A 15456-nucleotide genomic window follows, 5' to 3' on the forward strand; every position below is an offset into this window, starting at 1 on the left:
TAGCTTTTGAAAGTAATTTTCAATTAAATATACATGTACATTGCAACCCTATTTAATTTAAATATGATTAACATGCCATCTAAACAAAACAATAGAACCAAACTGACAAATCTAATGAAACCCTGAAAGAAAAAAAAAAGAAAAAACCTTAGGTAAATTACAGTAAAAGTACAAAAGTAAAAACCCAGATTGGATTTATTCATTGCTTAGTCTACGAAAGACTACGGAGCCCCTAAGGGGACATGAGCAAAACAAAATCTAAAGTTTAGTTTCATGTGCTCACGTGAAACTTTCATGAGCACATGAAACTAAACTTTAGATTTTTTTTTGCTCATGTCCCCTTAGGGGCTCCGTGAAAGACAAAGAACTAGGCCCAGAGTTTGAAAATAACATTTTCTTTTCTCCATGTTGCAATCAGTTCTTTGACATGAACCTCCTTTCACATGTAACACATGATGGCAAGATGCCAGTCACCAGGGTGCAGGGAGACAAAGCTGGAACCTCAAAAGCCTCACCTCTAGTCTCCTCCATCCACTTTATTTGATGATGCAGTTCAAGGCGGGACAAGACACAATGGGAAAGCAGTGAATTTTAAGATAGCATTTCCCCGCTCAACCCATTTCCAATCCCCCTACTCAGAAATTATAAACTGAACACCCATCACCACAAAAACACATTTTGCTGAGTTCCATTGCATTTCCTTAGATCAAACCCAGGAAGGATTTCCTTAAAAAAAAAAAAAAAAAAAAAAAAAAAAAAATTAAAAACTAGATATTTCAGTATAAGTCCACATTTGTAATCATAGCTCTTCTGAGACAACTTACCTATATCAGCTTTTTTTTTTTTTTTTTTTTAACAGAATCCATTTCCTTCAAATCACTTTGTTTTTTTTTTATAAATAAACAAACTGTTTTGCTATTATGGGAACCATTATAAAGTCCTAAAATGTTAAACAATACAAATGCATGTAAATCCTGCCAAGGCCATGTCATTTTCGCCTTGTCCCCCATCCACAGGCATTGCATATGGTCCTCCTTCTGAAGAGGACAAAGACTGAACATCAATGGGGCCTGCTGGACTCTGAAGTCCTCCGTTTCCGTGGTGTCACATGACCGTTCATGCAACCACTCTGTCGTTTGGAGAATCCACCATTCATAATGTCCTGTATGTGCTGCACGATCAAGTTTATTGCCACTGAAAAATGAAAGACAGCTTACACCATTGCCAGACATTAGTCCATTACATTTCATGGTCCATTATAAATATAAGAAGAAACATTCCTTCTCTTTGTGGCTTGTCAACAGCAGAGAACCCCCACACACACACACACACAGTCTCAAAACTCAAACAATGCTGTCATACTGTAGAAGAGATGCATCCTTACCAAGATTGTCTGCTCCGCGGGGAATGATGACATCTGCATATTTCTTTGTCTAGAAACAATACATGCGTAACTACATACACAAAATAGAAAGTAAAAGCAACATCTGACTAACTGTAGGTATGAGAGTCTGAGGATTAACAGAGGGACAGGTAAGAGCAGCAAACTCACTGGCAGGCAGAACTCCTCAAAAGCTGGCTTCACAAAAGTTATATACTGGGTCAACACCTGTTCTAGGTCTCTGCCACGTTCTTCAATGTCCCTTAAAACTGGCCCAAGCATAAACAATGCATGCAATTATAAATGTGTAATACAGACACCAACACAACTTATTCAGTTTAAATTTCAGAGCCATTGCTTTTCTTGCATGCATGGGGTCTCACCTCTTCGAGAGAGACGAGTGTCTGCATCTGTGTCCACAAAAAGCTTCATCTGAAAGAGGTCTCTGATCTCCTGGGAGTAAAATATAAGGATGCCCTCGAACAGCACTACATCAGCTGGGTACAGGGTCACAAACTCATCCTTTCTGAAATCAGCAATGAAAGAAATGCATTCTTTAGATTGATCATTTTACAGCGATTAACAGCTCTGAACCTGAAGAGTTCAAGGTATTTTTAAGACCTGGAATGGGTGATAAAGTCATATACTGGAATCTGAACGGTCTTTCCCTGAATGATGTCATGTAGTGTCTTCTTGATGAGTTCATTGTCAAAAGCATCTGTCAATGCAATCGAAAACAATACAGAATCAAATGTATGAGACAGGATACCAATGATAAAACAACTCTGAACAAAAAAAAAAAAAAACAAGACAAAGAAAGCAACAGAAATGATTGTTCATGTCATTTTGGGTCCTATGGGCTTTATCTTACCTGGGTGGTCAAAGTTGAATTGGCCTTTGATTGCTTTGGCTTTTTGTTCAGGGGTGAGCTCTTTGTAGAAGCTGTCCTGGCTGAGGGTGGCCACCTGGCGTTGGTGATGGTCAATCTTATTCTGCCCCAGCAGCTCCATAATCTTCTCACATACTGAGGACTGCCAGAGTTAAGCATTAGTAAATTTCATGTAAGTTCATTGGTGACCAAATCATAAGCAGTAAGAATTTATTGAGGCAGGAATGTTTCCAAGCTAAGTGGGTCATCTCATGTGTTAGACCACTCTGAAGTCAACCAACACCACATTCCATGTAAGGAAATTCCATGGGACATGTGGCACAGGTCCAATTTAACTAACTTTATAAAATGGAACACCCAGTAAAGTTTTGGGACTTCAAAGACTTTAGGGACTGGTGTACACTACCTATTCTTGTGTCAAAATGTAACTGATGTAAACCGATACATTAACAATTAATCTCAATTTAGAAACTAACATAGCGTAGGCTACCAACAACCACATCGGCCACTATTACTGGAGCCATATAGTCTTGACAGAAAGGGGCTTTATTATTATTTTGTCTCCATTTCCTTAAACGGAGATCAACGACTTTAGGCCACCGACGTCATTTTATAAATATTAACATGCACATCCCAGGTACTTCCTCCTCCCGACGGACGATAACGTTACCTAGCTAACATTAGCCCGTGCCCCGGACCATAGAATATCTGAAGTCGCACGTGTCAATCTGATATTATCCAGATGGAGGAAGAGTTCCATTTCAGTGCAGGAAAAAAACATTTCAAACGCATTAAATGTAAAATCATGGGGCTATGTTTAATCTATGGAATATTGCTCTGCCACGCAATGTTATTTCCAGCCAACGTTAGCTCCACTTAGCTATTCGGCTGAGCCAATGTTAGTCACGTAAGTTTGTCAACAAGGCCATAATATATAATAATTATGCGACTCATTGACAGTAACTACGTTAAGGTTCAATGACCAAAGAGAAACACATTCATTTTCCCGGGAAAACGTTAACGTTATACAAGACACGATACCACTGCATGGCTTTCTAGCGAAAACCTGGGGTCTAGATTAGTCACAAATTCACTTGAAGTTAATATAAATATCAATACTAACCTTGCCACTAGCTGTTCCTCCAGATACGCCGATAAGAAAAGGTTGTTTGCTTATCTGTTCATTTTCAGTGGATCGGAGCCGTGTCTCACTGTCCCCAGCCATGCTCGCAAAAGGCTTAACAAATAAGAAGTGCAACCTGTTAATAGTTCCGAAGTGGAAACATGTACCATCCCCCACGGACCCCCATTTAAACTTTCCGATTCGGTTAACAATGAGCCTACACTGAACAAAAAATGTATACATCACCAAACGCCATAAACCCGGATATGTAATAGATCTTATCTCTTCAATTGGTCCACTTTATTTTATAATAATAAATAATGGAAGTGCCCTCTACGTCACTTCAACTCAACCTATCAAATATTTAACTGTCCCGTCTTCATTGTCCCGCCCTCAAGCTGTTTGCTGAATGTTTCTGAACATTTCGCACAAGATATTTAGCCTAACGTTACGTCTCATCAAGAATGTCTAGATCTGAATGTGACTCATAGTCAAGAAGAACAACATATGACTTCAGAGCAGGTAAACAAACATTGCGGTTCTCTAAACGTTTAAGCCTATCGTTGCTCCAGTTCTTTAATGAGTGTTTTGTCTTGTCTTGCTTACATTATCTTACAAACATAAACGGACGCTTATAGGGCGAATAAGCACTTAACAACCGACTCTTCAGGTGTGCAACTTCATGCATAGCAAAGATGCCACTCGTGAAGTTCTTGGTCCAGCGCCTCCGTGTGCCAGCTCTATGGCACGAGATCTCAAGAAGTGCCTCTTCAGGTACCATGGTTATCAAAGACCCTCTCAACTTTTGGGGTGCCGGTCGAGTGAAACTTCATGACGCAGCACATACAGAGGCTGTTTATGAACCTGCCACTGGTAAGTATATCAGGTCTTTGTTTTTAAGGACTCCAGATCCAGTTATTGAACGTCCATCAGACTTCGGTCAGTTGTTGACACATGGTTCATCACATGACCAGGCACTTTCAACCCTTGGATGAGCTATGCTTGGCTCCTGTGTGTTAAATCATAGGATCAATTTTAGTGGTATTTGACTTAGACAGTAGGCATATTGCACATTGATTTATATGTTGATATTTGGTTTCAGGACGGGTTCTATGCCAGCTGGAGCATTGTGGACCAAAGGAGGTGAACCAGGCAATGTTGCATGCACAGACAGCTTTTGGGGTTTGGAGTAAGATGGCAGGAATGGAGAGAGCCAAAGTGATGCTGGAAGCAGCCCGCATTATTGAGGTATCACTGATTATGAAGAGATTTATGGGTAGTTGATTACTGTTTCAAATACATGATAGTTATTTTTTTAATCAACAATCTTGCCAGATTCGAAGGGAAGATATTGCGGAGGCAGAAGTGGTGAACAATGGAAAATCCATCACAGAGGCCCGTCTGGATGTGGACTCAGCCCGTCTGTGTATCGAGTACTATGCTGGACTTGCCACCACTCTAGCAGGTTGGTACTGCATCAACTTTTCAACTTCAGGGCAAAAGAGGAGTTTACAAGCAGACATTGTGACATTGTTTTCTGTAGATTGAGGATGCATAGAGCAAAACAATACTTAGATCAATGTACTGTACAAAACCTAGTAATTTGTCCAAATTATCATTCTTCTGCATTAAATCAACATGCAAGCATTGTAACCCTGAGAAAAGAAAGTGCACATTTTTCTCTACATCCTACATGTGAATTTTGTCTTCCCATCCTAGGACAACATGTCCAGTTACCTGGTGGTTCATTCGCCTACACACGACGTGAGCCCCTTGGTGTGTGTGTTGGAATCGGTGCCTGGAATTACCCTTTTCAAATCGCAGCCTGGAAGTCAGCACCAGCCCTTGCTTGTGGTATCAAATGCTTATTATCTAGTGCTTTATAACAAATACTTCTTTTGGAGATGAAGAGTTGCTCAGTCCAAGTCTTATTGTGTCCCTAGGGAAGAGTCCAGACTATATTTAATATTTACTGAGTATAACTTGTTGGTTATTTTGGGCCCTATTTTTGTGGTCTAAAACACATGGTCACTAGTCAAAAGCTTATTTAAATTCAGTAGGATGTCCAGTCCACGCTGGGAGTGTTATCGTTATCAAATGTCGGGCGGATGGGGTAACAAGGCGTTCCTAGTTTTTTTTAATCAGTCATGGGTGTTTTGGGCGTAACATTATTTAAAACATCTGTCATTCCCTTTAACAGCAAGCAATGCAACTTCAACAGCGCATCGGTATTTTGATAGTCATTGGCGCATTTGAAGGAATCTGCTTGCACGCGAGACCGTATGGAACAGTTATTCCTCTAAACCATGCTTTACTAGCCCTTTCATGCACGCATTATGAAAAAAATTCTCTAGAATTTTTTAATATTGATTTTATTACTCTATATGAGCCTAAAACTGAAAAGCATGAAAAGTTAGAATTTTTTAAAAATATGATTTTATATAGAAGTTATTTTACTGTCCACATACGCAACAATGGGGTAAAAAATAATAAAGAGTAATGACAGAAAATATGGACCATTATGTGACTTTAATGCAAAAAACAACAGTTTTTTTAAGTACATCATAACAGTAATGATTTTAATGGCACAGAAGGATATTCTGAAGGTGTTTTGCAACATTACAAAGAGTTAAACATTTAAAAAAGAGTTATTTATAACAGTATTTGATCGTTTTTTGAACATATTTTGTAACAGATAACATATAAATTATTTTAAAATATTTGTCCAGTTAAAAAAAGTAGATTTTACAATCATATCATGTTGGTTATGTTGTTAACTGCAGAAAAATATTTTTTTACTATGTAATTTTTAGAAGATAATATTTACAAACATCTCAAAAATTTTTTTTAAGTTTCAAAAACTGATTGATTTTACAATCATGTCTGTAATGTTATGAACAGCATGTTCCCTTTTTAAACAGATTTGTGTGTGTGTGTGTGTGTACTGTATGTGTGTGCATGTACTTTATGTGTGTATGTGTGTGTGTGTATGTGTGTGTACTGTATGTATGTGTGTGTACTGTATGTGTGTGTGTGTACGTGTCTGTGTGTGTGTGTGTGTATGTGTGTACTGTATGTGTGTGTGTGTGTACTGTATGTGAGTGTGTACCGTATGTGTGTGTGTGTGTGTGTGTGTACACCACTTAGTCATCACCTAATCACCTAATGTCTTAATATATTACTCTTTGCAAAACATGCACACCATTCATTGGTCTCTATATATTTCTGTAATGTTGTCATAAATAGGCAGTTCACATAATGTATAACATGTAGTTAGGTCATTATTTATGTTTACCAAATGTTTGTTTCTTTGTAATTTAAAGTAGTTAAATTCATATTTGAACAATACAAAAAAAAAAAACTTCCTAGTTACAAAATCAGATTTTTGGTCAAACTCCTCTGTTGCACAAAATCCACATATGTGGACAGTTGTTGTGCTTCATATTTGCCTCTCGCCTAATTACTTTTATCCGTCATTACCAATTTGCAAATGATGGTGAATAACTACTCATTGTGAGATACTATTTCGTAATATCTTTATTCTAATTATGTTTCCCATTGTAATCGTGTAATTTGTAATGTTTTGCATGGATGTACGCTGGTGTGTTTATGGATGACAGAATCAGGGTGAGTTGTGCTGTTGATATGCGCTCTTGAAATAACATATAAACAACTCGCCATAGATGTCATGTGGCGTAATGCGTTTTAGGTAGTGGTAGTGTACGATAGCGATTTTTTGACAATGTGCCAGACCCCTCCTTAGGTCGTTAATTGCCACACCTCTTGGTGCGTTGCTCAAAAAAAGAGACGTGCAAGATGAGAATACATTTTGCGCTGGGATAATAATACGCTTTCCGCCAGTATAGGATCAGAACTGTGATCGGCACCTTTAAAATAGGGCCCTATTTTGAATTATGTGCAAAGTGCAAAGTCTTCAGTGTAACGTTAAAAAGTTAATCTAATAACAAGGTGAAATCAATTGGGTTAGTCACTTTGGACAAAAGCTTGTTTGATGGAGTGTTGATAACTGGGATTTGTTTTTACTAGGAAACTCCATGGTGTTCAAGCCATCGCCAGTGACCCCTGTGACTGCAGTTCTTCTGGCTGAGATCTATGCCCAAGCTGGTGCCCCCAGCGGGTTATATAACATAGTGCAGGGTGGACAGGAAACGGGCATGCTGCTGTGCCATCATCCATCTGTGGCAAAGGTCTCTTTCACAGGGAGCGTCCCCACTGGCAAGAAGGTAACCCACCACTTGTCCTTCAGGGGGGACATTTCTCTTGATCTCATTGCTTAGCAGCTCAAAAGAAAAATATTGAACTTATTGAAATAATTCAAAAATGTTATTTTAGGTATAGCTTAGGGAAAATGTACAATGTGTATACAGATCTATGTATGATATTGTGCACGTCATGAGCATAAACAGCATCGGGCTTACATGGCCTTAGCCACTACTACTGTATACACAATCAGTGAGTCACCGTGAGCTAAGAGACACGTTTTTAGTTTGTCCTTCTTTGTGCTGTCCTCACTCTGCAGATTATGGAGATGGCTGCCAGTGGGGTCAAGCCAGTGACACTAGAGCTTGGTGGGAAGTCTCCTCTCATCATCTTTGAGGACAGTGACTTGGAGAACGCCGTCAAAGGGGCACTTATGGCAAACTTTCTGTCTCAAGGCCAGGTGCAGAAAATAAACAGTAGACCTTGAAAATCAATGTAACCCTCCTGGTTTGGCTTGGAGTGTGGATTGATTGATTGATCGTTGGATTGAGAAGAGTTACGGCTTTATCATATGTCAGAGTATCCCTGATGAAATTGAAGCTTCAAATGTCCTCTTATTCAGACAAAGTAGTTAGTATGTAGACTCTGCATATTTCAACTACCTACACTTTAGAGGTGTCTTATGCTTGTCACTTCTGATCAAAATGACCCTTTGTGGTTTTCAAATGTAGCAGTATTTTGGTGTGCTTTATTGTAGTGGCATTTAATATCTTATACTAATCTTAATAACTATCTCACAGGTTATATGGTGCAGGTATATGAAAGGAGCACCTGTTCTGTTAGTTTCACAGAAGTGTGACTTAGTTTCACAAAGTGTGCACTGGGGTTAAAAATGGAAAAACTGTTAGAGAGTAATGTACTTCTTTAGTTTGTCCTTTACTCCGCTCTCTGATGCATTTGCCACTGCCCTCCTGCCTTTTAGGTTTGCAGTAATGGGACTCGAGTGTTTGTTCAGAGGCAGATTCTGCCTCAGTTTTTGGAGGAGGTGGTGCGAAGAACTAAAACCATCCAGACAGGAGACCCACTGCTGGAGCAGACACGCATGGGTGCTTTAGTAAACCGGCCACACCTGGACAAGGTGCTGGGATTTATCAGCCGGGCTAAAGAAGAGGTAAGAAAAGATTTAATCATATCTATCATCTCAATTCATTTCAATTAAAGGAGAAATCTGGCGAGTTTTCACATAGATCTCCATTTCTCAAGGTCACCGAGTACTGTCGGTATGAAAAAATCCCCAAAACTATCGGTTTTATCTAGCTCGAGTTGCTACAGCCACCAGCTAACGCAGCTACAGCGCTACACTCTGGGGGAAAACTCGCCGGATTTCTCCTTTAATTTCACACTGTATAGTATGTTTTATTTATAAAGTGCATTTTTCATGCACAAAGTGCATATATATTGAAATTACGACATAACAATTAGAAAATATAATTAGTCCAACAGTTAAAAATACTTTGACACTATAGAAATGTAGTTAGTGAACTATGAAAGGTCTAATTTTTTTTCTGATGATATCGCTTTAGACGTTGTATTTATTGGTTCAGTTTATCAGGTTATAACATATAATCATTGTATTTTATAGGGAGCCAGGATACTTTGTGGGGGAGAGCCCTTTATCCCTGCTGACCCAAAGCTCAAAGATGGTTACTACATGTCTCCATGTGTGATTGGTTAGTTATTTTTGTGTGAATTGGTTTTATACACTGTCCTATGCCTAGAAACTACTGTTATTTTTAAAGTAGCATAATATTAACATAGTGATAAAAACGGTCGACTGTATGGTCCATTTGATATTTAAATTATTTTAAACACAACTCTGTGCTACAATTTATATGCATAAATGTATGTGTATGTTCGTCTATAGATAACTGTACGGATGACATGACATGTGTACGGGAGGAGATTTTTGGGCCAGTGATGTCTGTATTGCCATTTGATACAGAAGAGGAAGTTCTGCAGAGAGCCAATGACACTACCATGGGCCTAGCAGCTGGAGTCTTCACCAAGTAACCAAATCACATTTGAGAATATAATTCTTTGTTCAATCCAGTTCACTTGGAGAATATCAAACACAGTGCCTGTTTAGGAACTTCATCATGCATTGGCACTGTTCAACTTCATTATACCTATATCAGAGGGTATTTGAAAACTTTATTTGAGCACAGATAGGGATATGACATTGGTTAGGTATCTGGTGAGCTTGATTGAGATCTATAGCAAATGCATGCTTTATGTACATTACATTAACCTTTTAAATATGTCAGCCCCGGCAGGCGCACATCAACCTCTACAGCTGACATTTTCCCCCTGCTATTTTGTCGTTTGCTGCATTGCAGAGATGTGAAACGTGCGCACCGTGTGGTGGAGAACCTGCAGGCTGGTACCTGCTTCATTAACAACTACAACATCACTCCTGTGGAGGTGCCATTTGGAGGCTACAAAGCATCAGGTTTGCTCACATGCACATACACAAAACACACACCTCTGTATTTAAACCTGTATACTAAGCAATTTGGACGTTCTCACAGTTTTTCTAAAACTTTTATGTTTTATCCCAGCTTGATCCATTCTATTCGCACTGCAAAACCATTAACATCCATGAAAGTCATGCCAAAAATGAAGTTTTACTTGATTATGTCATTTGGATCATTTAAAATTAAACGAATACTATTTTATTGGGATATCGGTTTGGTTCTGTGTTGTTTGTTAACTTTTTCCCTGTATCGGTCACAGGTATCGGAAGAGAGAACGGACAAGTGACCATTGAATTCTACTCTCAGCTGAAGACGGTGGTGGTGGAGATGGGGGATGTGGACAGTCTCTTTTAAGTACAAGTCCTGTGCGGACACACCGCATGCTGCTAGAACATGTCATGAGCCTTAAACATGTTGAAGCTGGCCACCTGAACACTGGCCCACACCTTACAGTATCTATTTTGTGTAAGTGCACTATTTTGATTAACCACAAGGTGACACTATTGGGCTGAAATGTGCTTCATCCATGGGAATGATTACGGTACACCTTTCATGACCCGCCTTATTCATTTTCAGCCCATGTTTCAATTGAATTTGTAAAAACTTTGACTAACCAGATGCTACTACCCTGCCACTTACTTGAACAGTTGATATATATAATCACTGTTACAGTTTTTGTGATTGGACTGATTGATTTTTTTTTTTACACAAGTGTGCCAATATCTTAAATATTCATTGTATAAATCATTAAGATTCATTCTTACTGCAACATTACCCTGACAAATGTGATCTTGTAAATCAATATCTAAGGGAAGGACAGAGAGGGGGAGTAATGAAAGACCATTTCTATTTTTCATTTTGGGTTCAATAAAGGATAATACTATGAAGCATGAACAGTAAATGATAACTTCTTAATAATCATTTCAACAATTCATTATTTCTTTACACTTAGTGAAAGAGTCATATCATAAAGTGATACTATAAATAAATACATGTGCAGAATTATATATCCAAGCATATACTTGTTACCCTTCACTGCATACAACCGACTGTAAATACATATCCACGTCACAGTTCTTTTCTTGTTCTTTTGGTCCGTTTGTTGCCCTGGATTTTCTTCTGTGTGAAAAAAATAATACATCTTATCCTCACCAGTCATCCACAACATCTAGTACTGTCTTTTTAAAGTCTGGAGTCTTTCACCAGTTACCGGAATCTTTTTGGGTTTCTTGAACTGCTCAACAGACTCTACAAAATGGGAATAAAACACAAATTAATGAAAACATCATTAATTTACAATTGACTGTTAATCAAAATGTCACTAGTGGCAGTATGGCTGTGGGTTTACCTTCATCGGATGGTAGGTTGTCAGCAGGACATCCAATGTGGGCAGCCTATTCGGGAGTTGAACATAGAACAGAGTCTACATTAGTCTACCACTGACTACAACTACAATAACTGGATAATGTTAACACAAGGGCAACAAAATGTAACTGTAATTGTTGCCAACACTAAGGCCTTCAGCCATAGATCTCACAAGCACACCTCTTGGTCAGAGGTGAGAGGTGCCTTCCCATTCTCCATCAGATGGTTGCCTTCCTGCAGCTTCTTGACACGTCCTTGTTCAGCTGCCACGCGCACCTTCATGGCGTGGAATGGGGTTTGAAGCTCACCCACTCTGAAGTGTACCGCCGTGCCCTCAAACCACAGGTCATCACTCACGCCCTCCTTGAACCCAGGCGGCTCATAGTCTGATGGCGTAACTGAGGGGTAATAAAATGTATGACTGAGAGCGAGATAGGGAACTTTGAACTGTCTGCTATATCATTAACCTGTAGACCAGACAACTGGCAACTCCTTTCTAAAACCTCTGCAAGTGAGATCACTTTTTAGAATTTTCTAAATACGATGGTCATATCATACACCATTCCACATATGTGAGCCCTACGCTTTTATTCACTTGTCCATGATGCATGTAAAAAACAGGTTTTTAGCAGTTACCTTGATTTATGTAAAAAAAAAAAACACTTCATTTTAAACATAAACACTCATTTAAACATTTAAGACCCACACCCAATACCTAATTGATTCTTGTGCCTTTTCTGTATCAACTTTTAACTTACTGAATACAATTGATAATTATTTTTAATTGGCAATAGATATGTTTTACTAAAGTTAAAGGCCAATTCACAGCACATGCAATCTTCTTCACCATCATCATAGTAGTAGAGTCTCATGGTGAGAGAAATGTCGTTTGGGAGAACATCCAGATTCTGCATGAGGAGGAACAGCTTTCTGATGAGAAGCACAGATGCCTTCTTCGTGTCCTCCATGGTCACCCTCATCTCGACGTTCTCGTTTCTATGGTGTGGTGGAACATACATGAACGTGAGTGCGGAAACCAGAGTACCTTACCTATACATGTGTAACTGAGCTGTCTGAGAATGTTGTTAATAAACGTGTTACATTGTTCTGCTTCCACTCAGCAACTTCTTTATGTCCCTCACCTCACTATATAAAATCTATTAAGTGATTAGCTCTGGCACTGCAACGCAAGACCTTAAATTGATTGCAAATGCAACAGTCAACAGCCTCACCTTATGAAGTCCATTTGGGGCCCGCCCTCTGTGTATACAAATTTAAACTGGTAGGACTCAATGATGTGCTATTAACATATGAAAAAAAAAAAAAAATTAAAAGATCAAGACTGTACATATGTTTTTAGGGTGTAGCACCTAAAATTGCTCAGACGTTCTGTATACATTGAGTGATTGCTATCATTCATTGTAGCACTTTGATAGAGCAATGTTTTACATGGTTCTTCCCTTGTTCTTATGTTCACTTACGCAAGAGACTTCCTCTATATTACAAATTGTTCCAATATTTAACTGTAAAATAATACATCCCTACTGCCTAGCATCACTACAACTTAATACCAAAGAGTTAGACAAAATAATGTAAAAGACTTACATTGACATCTGCAGTTTTTGGGCAAACCTGGGGGGTATTCAATGTGCATAATACAGTTGTATGTATATTGTACCTTCACAAAATACAGAACCTCTCCTTTATCAGAACAGAAATAGGTGTGGAAAAAAATTACATAACCATTTAACGGTTCATGAATTTGTAAACTGCTTTAATCTTATTTAGTCTCCTACTTACCCCAATGAACACAATTTGCAACTGTAAAACCAACAATTGATCATGATAAGAAACAAACAAAAACACTACTTATAAAATTGACTTGTAAAATTATGACAATATGCAAAATGAATGCTTACATATGATTTCTCCAAAGCATCAAAACACCCCATCATCCTACAAAAAAAAAAAAAAAATTTAGTCATCTTAGACTGTTAGTCTCAGAAATATCTTAAACATCTTATAAATGAAGCAATACTTACCACCTAACAATTTTACAGGCCCCTACTGAGGAGCTATCTTGTCTTAGAACTTTAATGCTCAAGTCTGCAAAAGGGACGGTAAGGAGCAACAATGCACTAACGTTATGTGTTATTTCAGCACTGACTATAACCACCTTTGTCCAGTTATGAGTACAAAAGTAACAAAAGTAACAATAATCAGAGGTTAATGTTACCTTCCAAGTATCGTGAGCGGTAGGCATCCTCTGGGAAAACCCCACGCAAGTAGGTAATGGAGGACACCGCAAGGGCCATCATTCGCTTCACAAAAATAAGCGACTGTTCTTGCGTTTTAAGTTCGTTGTTGAACAACCCAGTCCACTGTGTTAGGGAACAACGTAATGTTATGTTAACAAAACAGCAAATTATGTTTAAAGTTACATTAACGTTAACATGTAGCCTAAAGGCAGCAAATGCCTGGGCCTCTAAGGTAACGTTAGAATATAATGGTAAAGTACATAACTTTACTATTCTTTACATTTCTAAACAATCAAAGTAGTGTTACCTAAACAGTCACTGTTAACTCTAGCCCAGATTCTGTAACGTTAAGGTTATAACACTTGTCTGACTAACCAGCTACCTCACGCTAATGACAATCACATGAAAACAAACAAATGTGAATGTCGATTTCCAAAAGTAGTGTAAGTTAACGTGAAGGTTGTTATGTAACACCCCCAATTATCACCACTTTTGTTCAGAAATTCTAAAACAACGAAGTTTTTTAACACTTCAAAATAACATTTGCTAAATGAACCTTATATATATCAGTATCCATAGTCTAGGTGTGTAGATTTGAACAAAATCTGGTTTGGTTCTTAACTGGAGCATTTAACTTACAGGGGACACTTGTCTGACTAACCAGCTACCTCACGCTAATGACAATCACATGAATTCTTTCTTTCTTGAATTTCTCCTTGGGGATCAATAAAGTATCTATCTATCTATCATGAAAACAAACAAGTGTGAATGTCGATTTCCAAAAGGAGTGTAAGTTAACATGAAGGTTGTTAGCTAATGTTAAGGGATAGATAGCTGCTAACGGTAGCTAACGTTAACGTAACATTAGTAGCCTAGCAGCTACTCAGATGACATTAATTCATTAACGTTAATTTCCAAAGATTGGGAGACTACATTTAATTAACATTGTAACATTGTAAAAAAAAAAACTCACCTCGGCAGTATCTTGTTTAGTTGGGAGTTTAGTAACAGTGGTCATTTCTTACTTGTCTTGGATCTTGTCCCTGAGAACTTTTGGCAACCCCAAGAACTGATAGATGAGATCTCTACACCTTCACGCCTGCTCGTGCATGCTTGCACATGGAACTCTTGGTGAGGCGCTCTCCCATCTTATGAATGATTTGAACAAAGCTCTACAGCTAATTTAATCATAACACAAATTGTGTCGGCTTTGTTAATTCTGGTGATATGCTTTGTTTTTCCTGGGGCAGCTGTTTTTTTGCGCCTTGGACTTGGAACTGGAGGGTTGCCGGTTCGAACCCCGACCAGTAGGCCACGGCTGAAGTAATACCCCTCACTGCTCCCCGAGCGCCGCTGTTGTTGCAGGCAGCTCGCTGCGCCATGTGCTTCACCTCACTGTGTGCAGTGTGTTTCACTAATTCACGGATTGGGATAAATGCAGAGACCAAATTTCCCTCATGGGATCGAAAGAGTATATATACTTATACTTACTATAGACTTTTATTGTTGTCCCATTATAGGCTACTTTAAAGGTCAATACATGGATTTCTATGGTCACGAAAACATGCGTGCGCAACTAAGAAGAGGCAGAAAGCACCATAAAACAGCATAGAACAGCTCTCCATGAAAAGAATAAAATGAGTTTTCGTGCTGAAAACTGCACCATCATGCTTAAAAATGTGTAG

The 15456-nt window shown here is 38.6% G+C and overlaps 3 protein-coding genes across 5 annotated transcripts; 1 reads left to right on the forward strand and 2 right to left on the reverse strand.

The window, feature by feature from the left end:
• Window positions 1-516: 516 nt before the first annotated feature.
• On the reverse strand, window positions 517-3650 carry uck2b (uridine-cytidine kinase 2b). Its single transcript, XM_048260720.1, has 7 exons — window positions 3394-3650; window positions 2253-2412; window positions 2003-2099; window positions 1765-1907; window positions 1553-1650; window positions 1385-1433; window positions 517-1194 (listed from the first exon to the last, which is right to left on the reverse strand). The coding sequence occupies exons 1-7, from the start codon at window positions 3634-3636 to the stop codon at window positions 1061-1063; spliced, it is 924 nt and encodes a 307-aa protein (XP_048116677.1). The 5' UTR covers window positions 3637-3650; the 3' UTR covers window positions 517-1060.
• Window positions 3651-3771: 121 nt separating this feature from the next.
• aldh9a1b (aldehyde dehydrogenase 9 family, member A1b) lies at window positions 3772-11225 on the forward strand. 2 transcript variants are annotated; one of them, XM_048260589.1, is made up of 12 exons: window positions 3772-3915; window positions 4032-4266; window positions 4496-4641; window positions 4729-4858; window positions 5113-5247; window positions 7441-7637; window positions 7934-8074; window positions 8597-8785; window positions 9257-9344; window positions 9539-9680; window positions 10011-10123; window positions 10408-11225. In XM_048260589.1, exons 2-12 carry the CDS (start codon window positions 4089-4091, stop codon window positions 10500-10502), a joined length of 1554 nt encoding a protein of 517 aa, XP_048116546.1. In that variant the 5' UTR covers window positions 3772-3915; window positions 4032-4088; the 3' UTR covers window positions 10503-11225. The 2 variants fall into 2 exon arrangements, with proteins under 2 accessions (XP_048116546.1, XP_048116538.1); XM_048260581.1 differs by having other exon boundaries at window positions 3773-3915; window positions 4064-4266.
• zte38 (zebrafish testis-expressed 38) lies at window positions 11175-15019 on the reverse strand. Of its 2 annotated transcripts, none has more exons than XM_048260736.1 (12): window positions 14745-15019; window positions 13750-13894; window positions 13556-13619; window positions 13433-13469; window positions 13314-13334; window positions 13119-13145; window positions 12746-12813; window positions 12361-12509; window positions 11694-11911; window positions 11497-11542; window positions 11359-11396; window positions 11175-11264 (listed from the first exon to the last, which is right to left on the reverse strand). In XM_048260736.1, the coding sequence occupies exons 1-12, from the start codon at window positions 14787-14789 to the stop codon at window positions 11217-11219; spliced, it is 906 nt and encodes a 301-aa protein (XP_048116693.1). In that variant the 5' UTR covers window positions 14790-15019; the 3' UTR covers window positions 11175-11216. The 2 variants fall into 2 exon arrangements, with proteins under 2 accessions (XP_048116693.1, XP_048116687.1); XM_048260730.1 differs by having other exon boundaries at window positions 11178-11267.
• Between the last annotated feature and the right edge of the window lie 437 nt (window positions 15020-15456).

The sequence above is a fragment of the Alosa alosa genome, chromosome 1, assembly GCF_017589495.1.
Source record: "Alosa alosa isolate M-15738 ecotype Scorff River chromosome 1, AALO_Geno_1.1, whole genome shotgun sequence".
In the NCBI taxonomy this organism is placed as follows: domain Eukaryota; kingdom Metazoa; phylum Chordata; class Actinopteri; order Clupeiformes; family Clupeidae; genus Alosa; species Alosa alosa.

Excerpts from the sequence above, each read along its gene's own strand:
- uck2b (XM_048260720.1), bottom strand. The coding sequence starts at position 3,636 with ATGTATACATTTTTTGTTCAGTGTAGGCTCATTGTTAACCGAATCGGA. Across the intron at positions 2,100-2,252 it reads ATTCAACTTTGACCACCCAG|ATGCTTTTGACAATGAACTC; the intron begins GTAAGATAAAGC and ends TTGCATTGACAG. Across the intron at positions 1,434-1,552 it reads TTGAGGAGTTCTGCCTGCCA|ACAAAGAAATATGCAGATGT; the intron begins GTGAGTTTGCTG and ends TATTGTTTCTAG.
- aldh9a1b (XM_048260589.1), top strand. The coding sequence starts at position 4,089 with ATGCCACTCGTGAAGTTCTTGGTCCAGCGCCTCCGTGTGCCAGCTCTA. Across the intron at positions 4,859-5,112 it reads ACTTGCCACCACTCTAGCAG|GACAACATGTCCAGTTACCT; the intron begins GTTGGTACTGCA and ends TTCCCATCCTAG. Across the intron at positions 8,786-9,256 it reads TCAGCCGGGCTAAAGAAGAG|GGAGCCAGGATACTTTGTGG; the intron begins GTAAGAAAAGAT and ends TGTATTTTATAG.
- zte38 (XM_048260730.1), bottom strand. The coding sequence starts at position 14,789 with ATGACCACTGTTACTAAACTCCCAACTAAACAAGATACTGCCGAG. Across the intron at positions 13,470-13,555 it reads GCCTGTAAAATTGTTAGGTG|GATGATGGGGTGTTTTGATG; the intron begins GTAAGTATTGCT and ends TTTTTTTTGTAG. Across the intron at positions 12,814-13,118 it reads CAAAAACTGCAGATGTCAAT|CACATCATTGAGTCCTACCA; the intron begins GTAAGTCTTTTA and ends ATATGTTAATAG.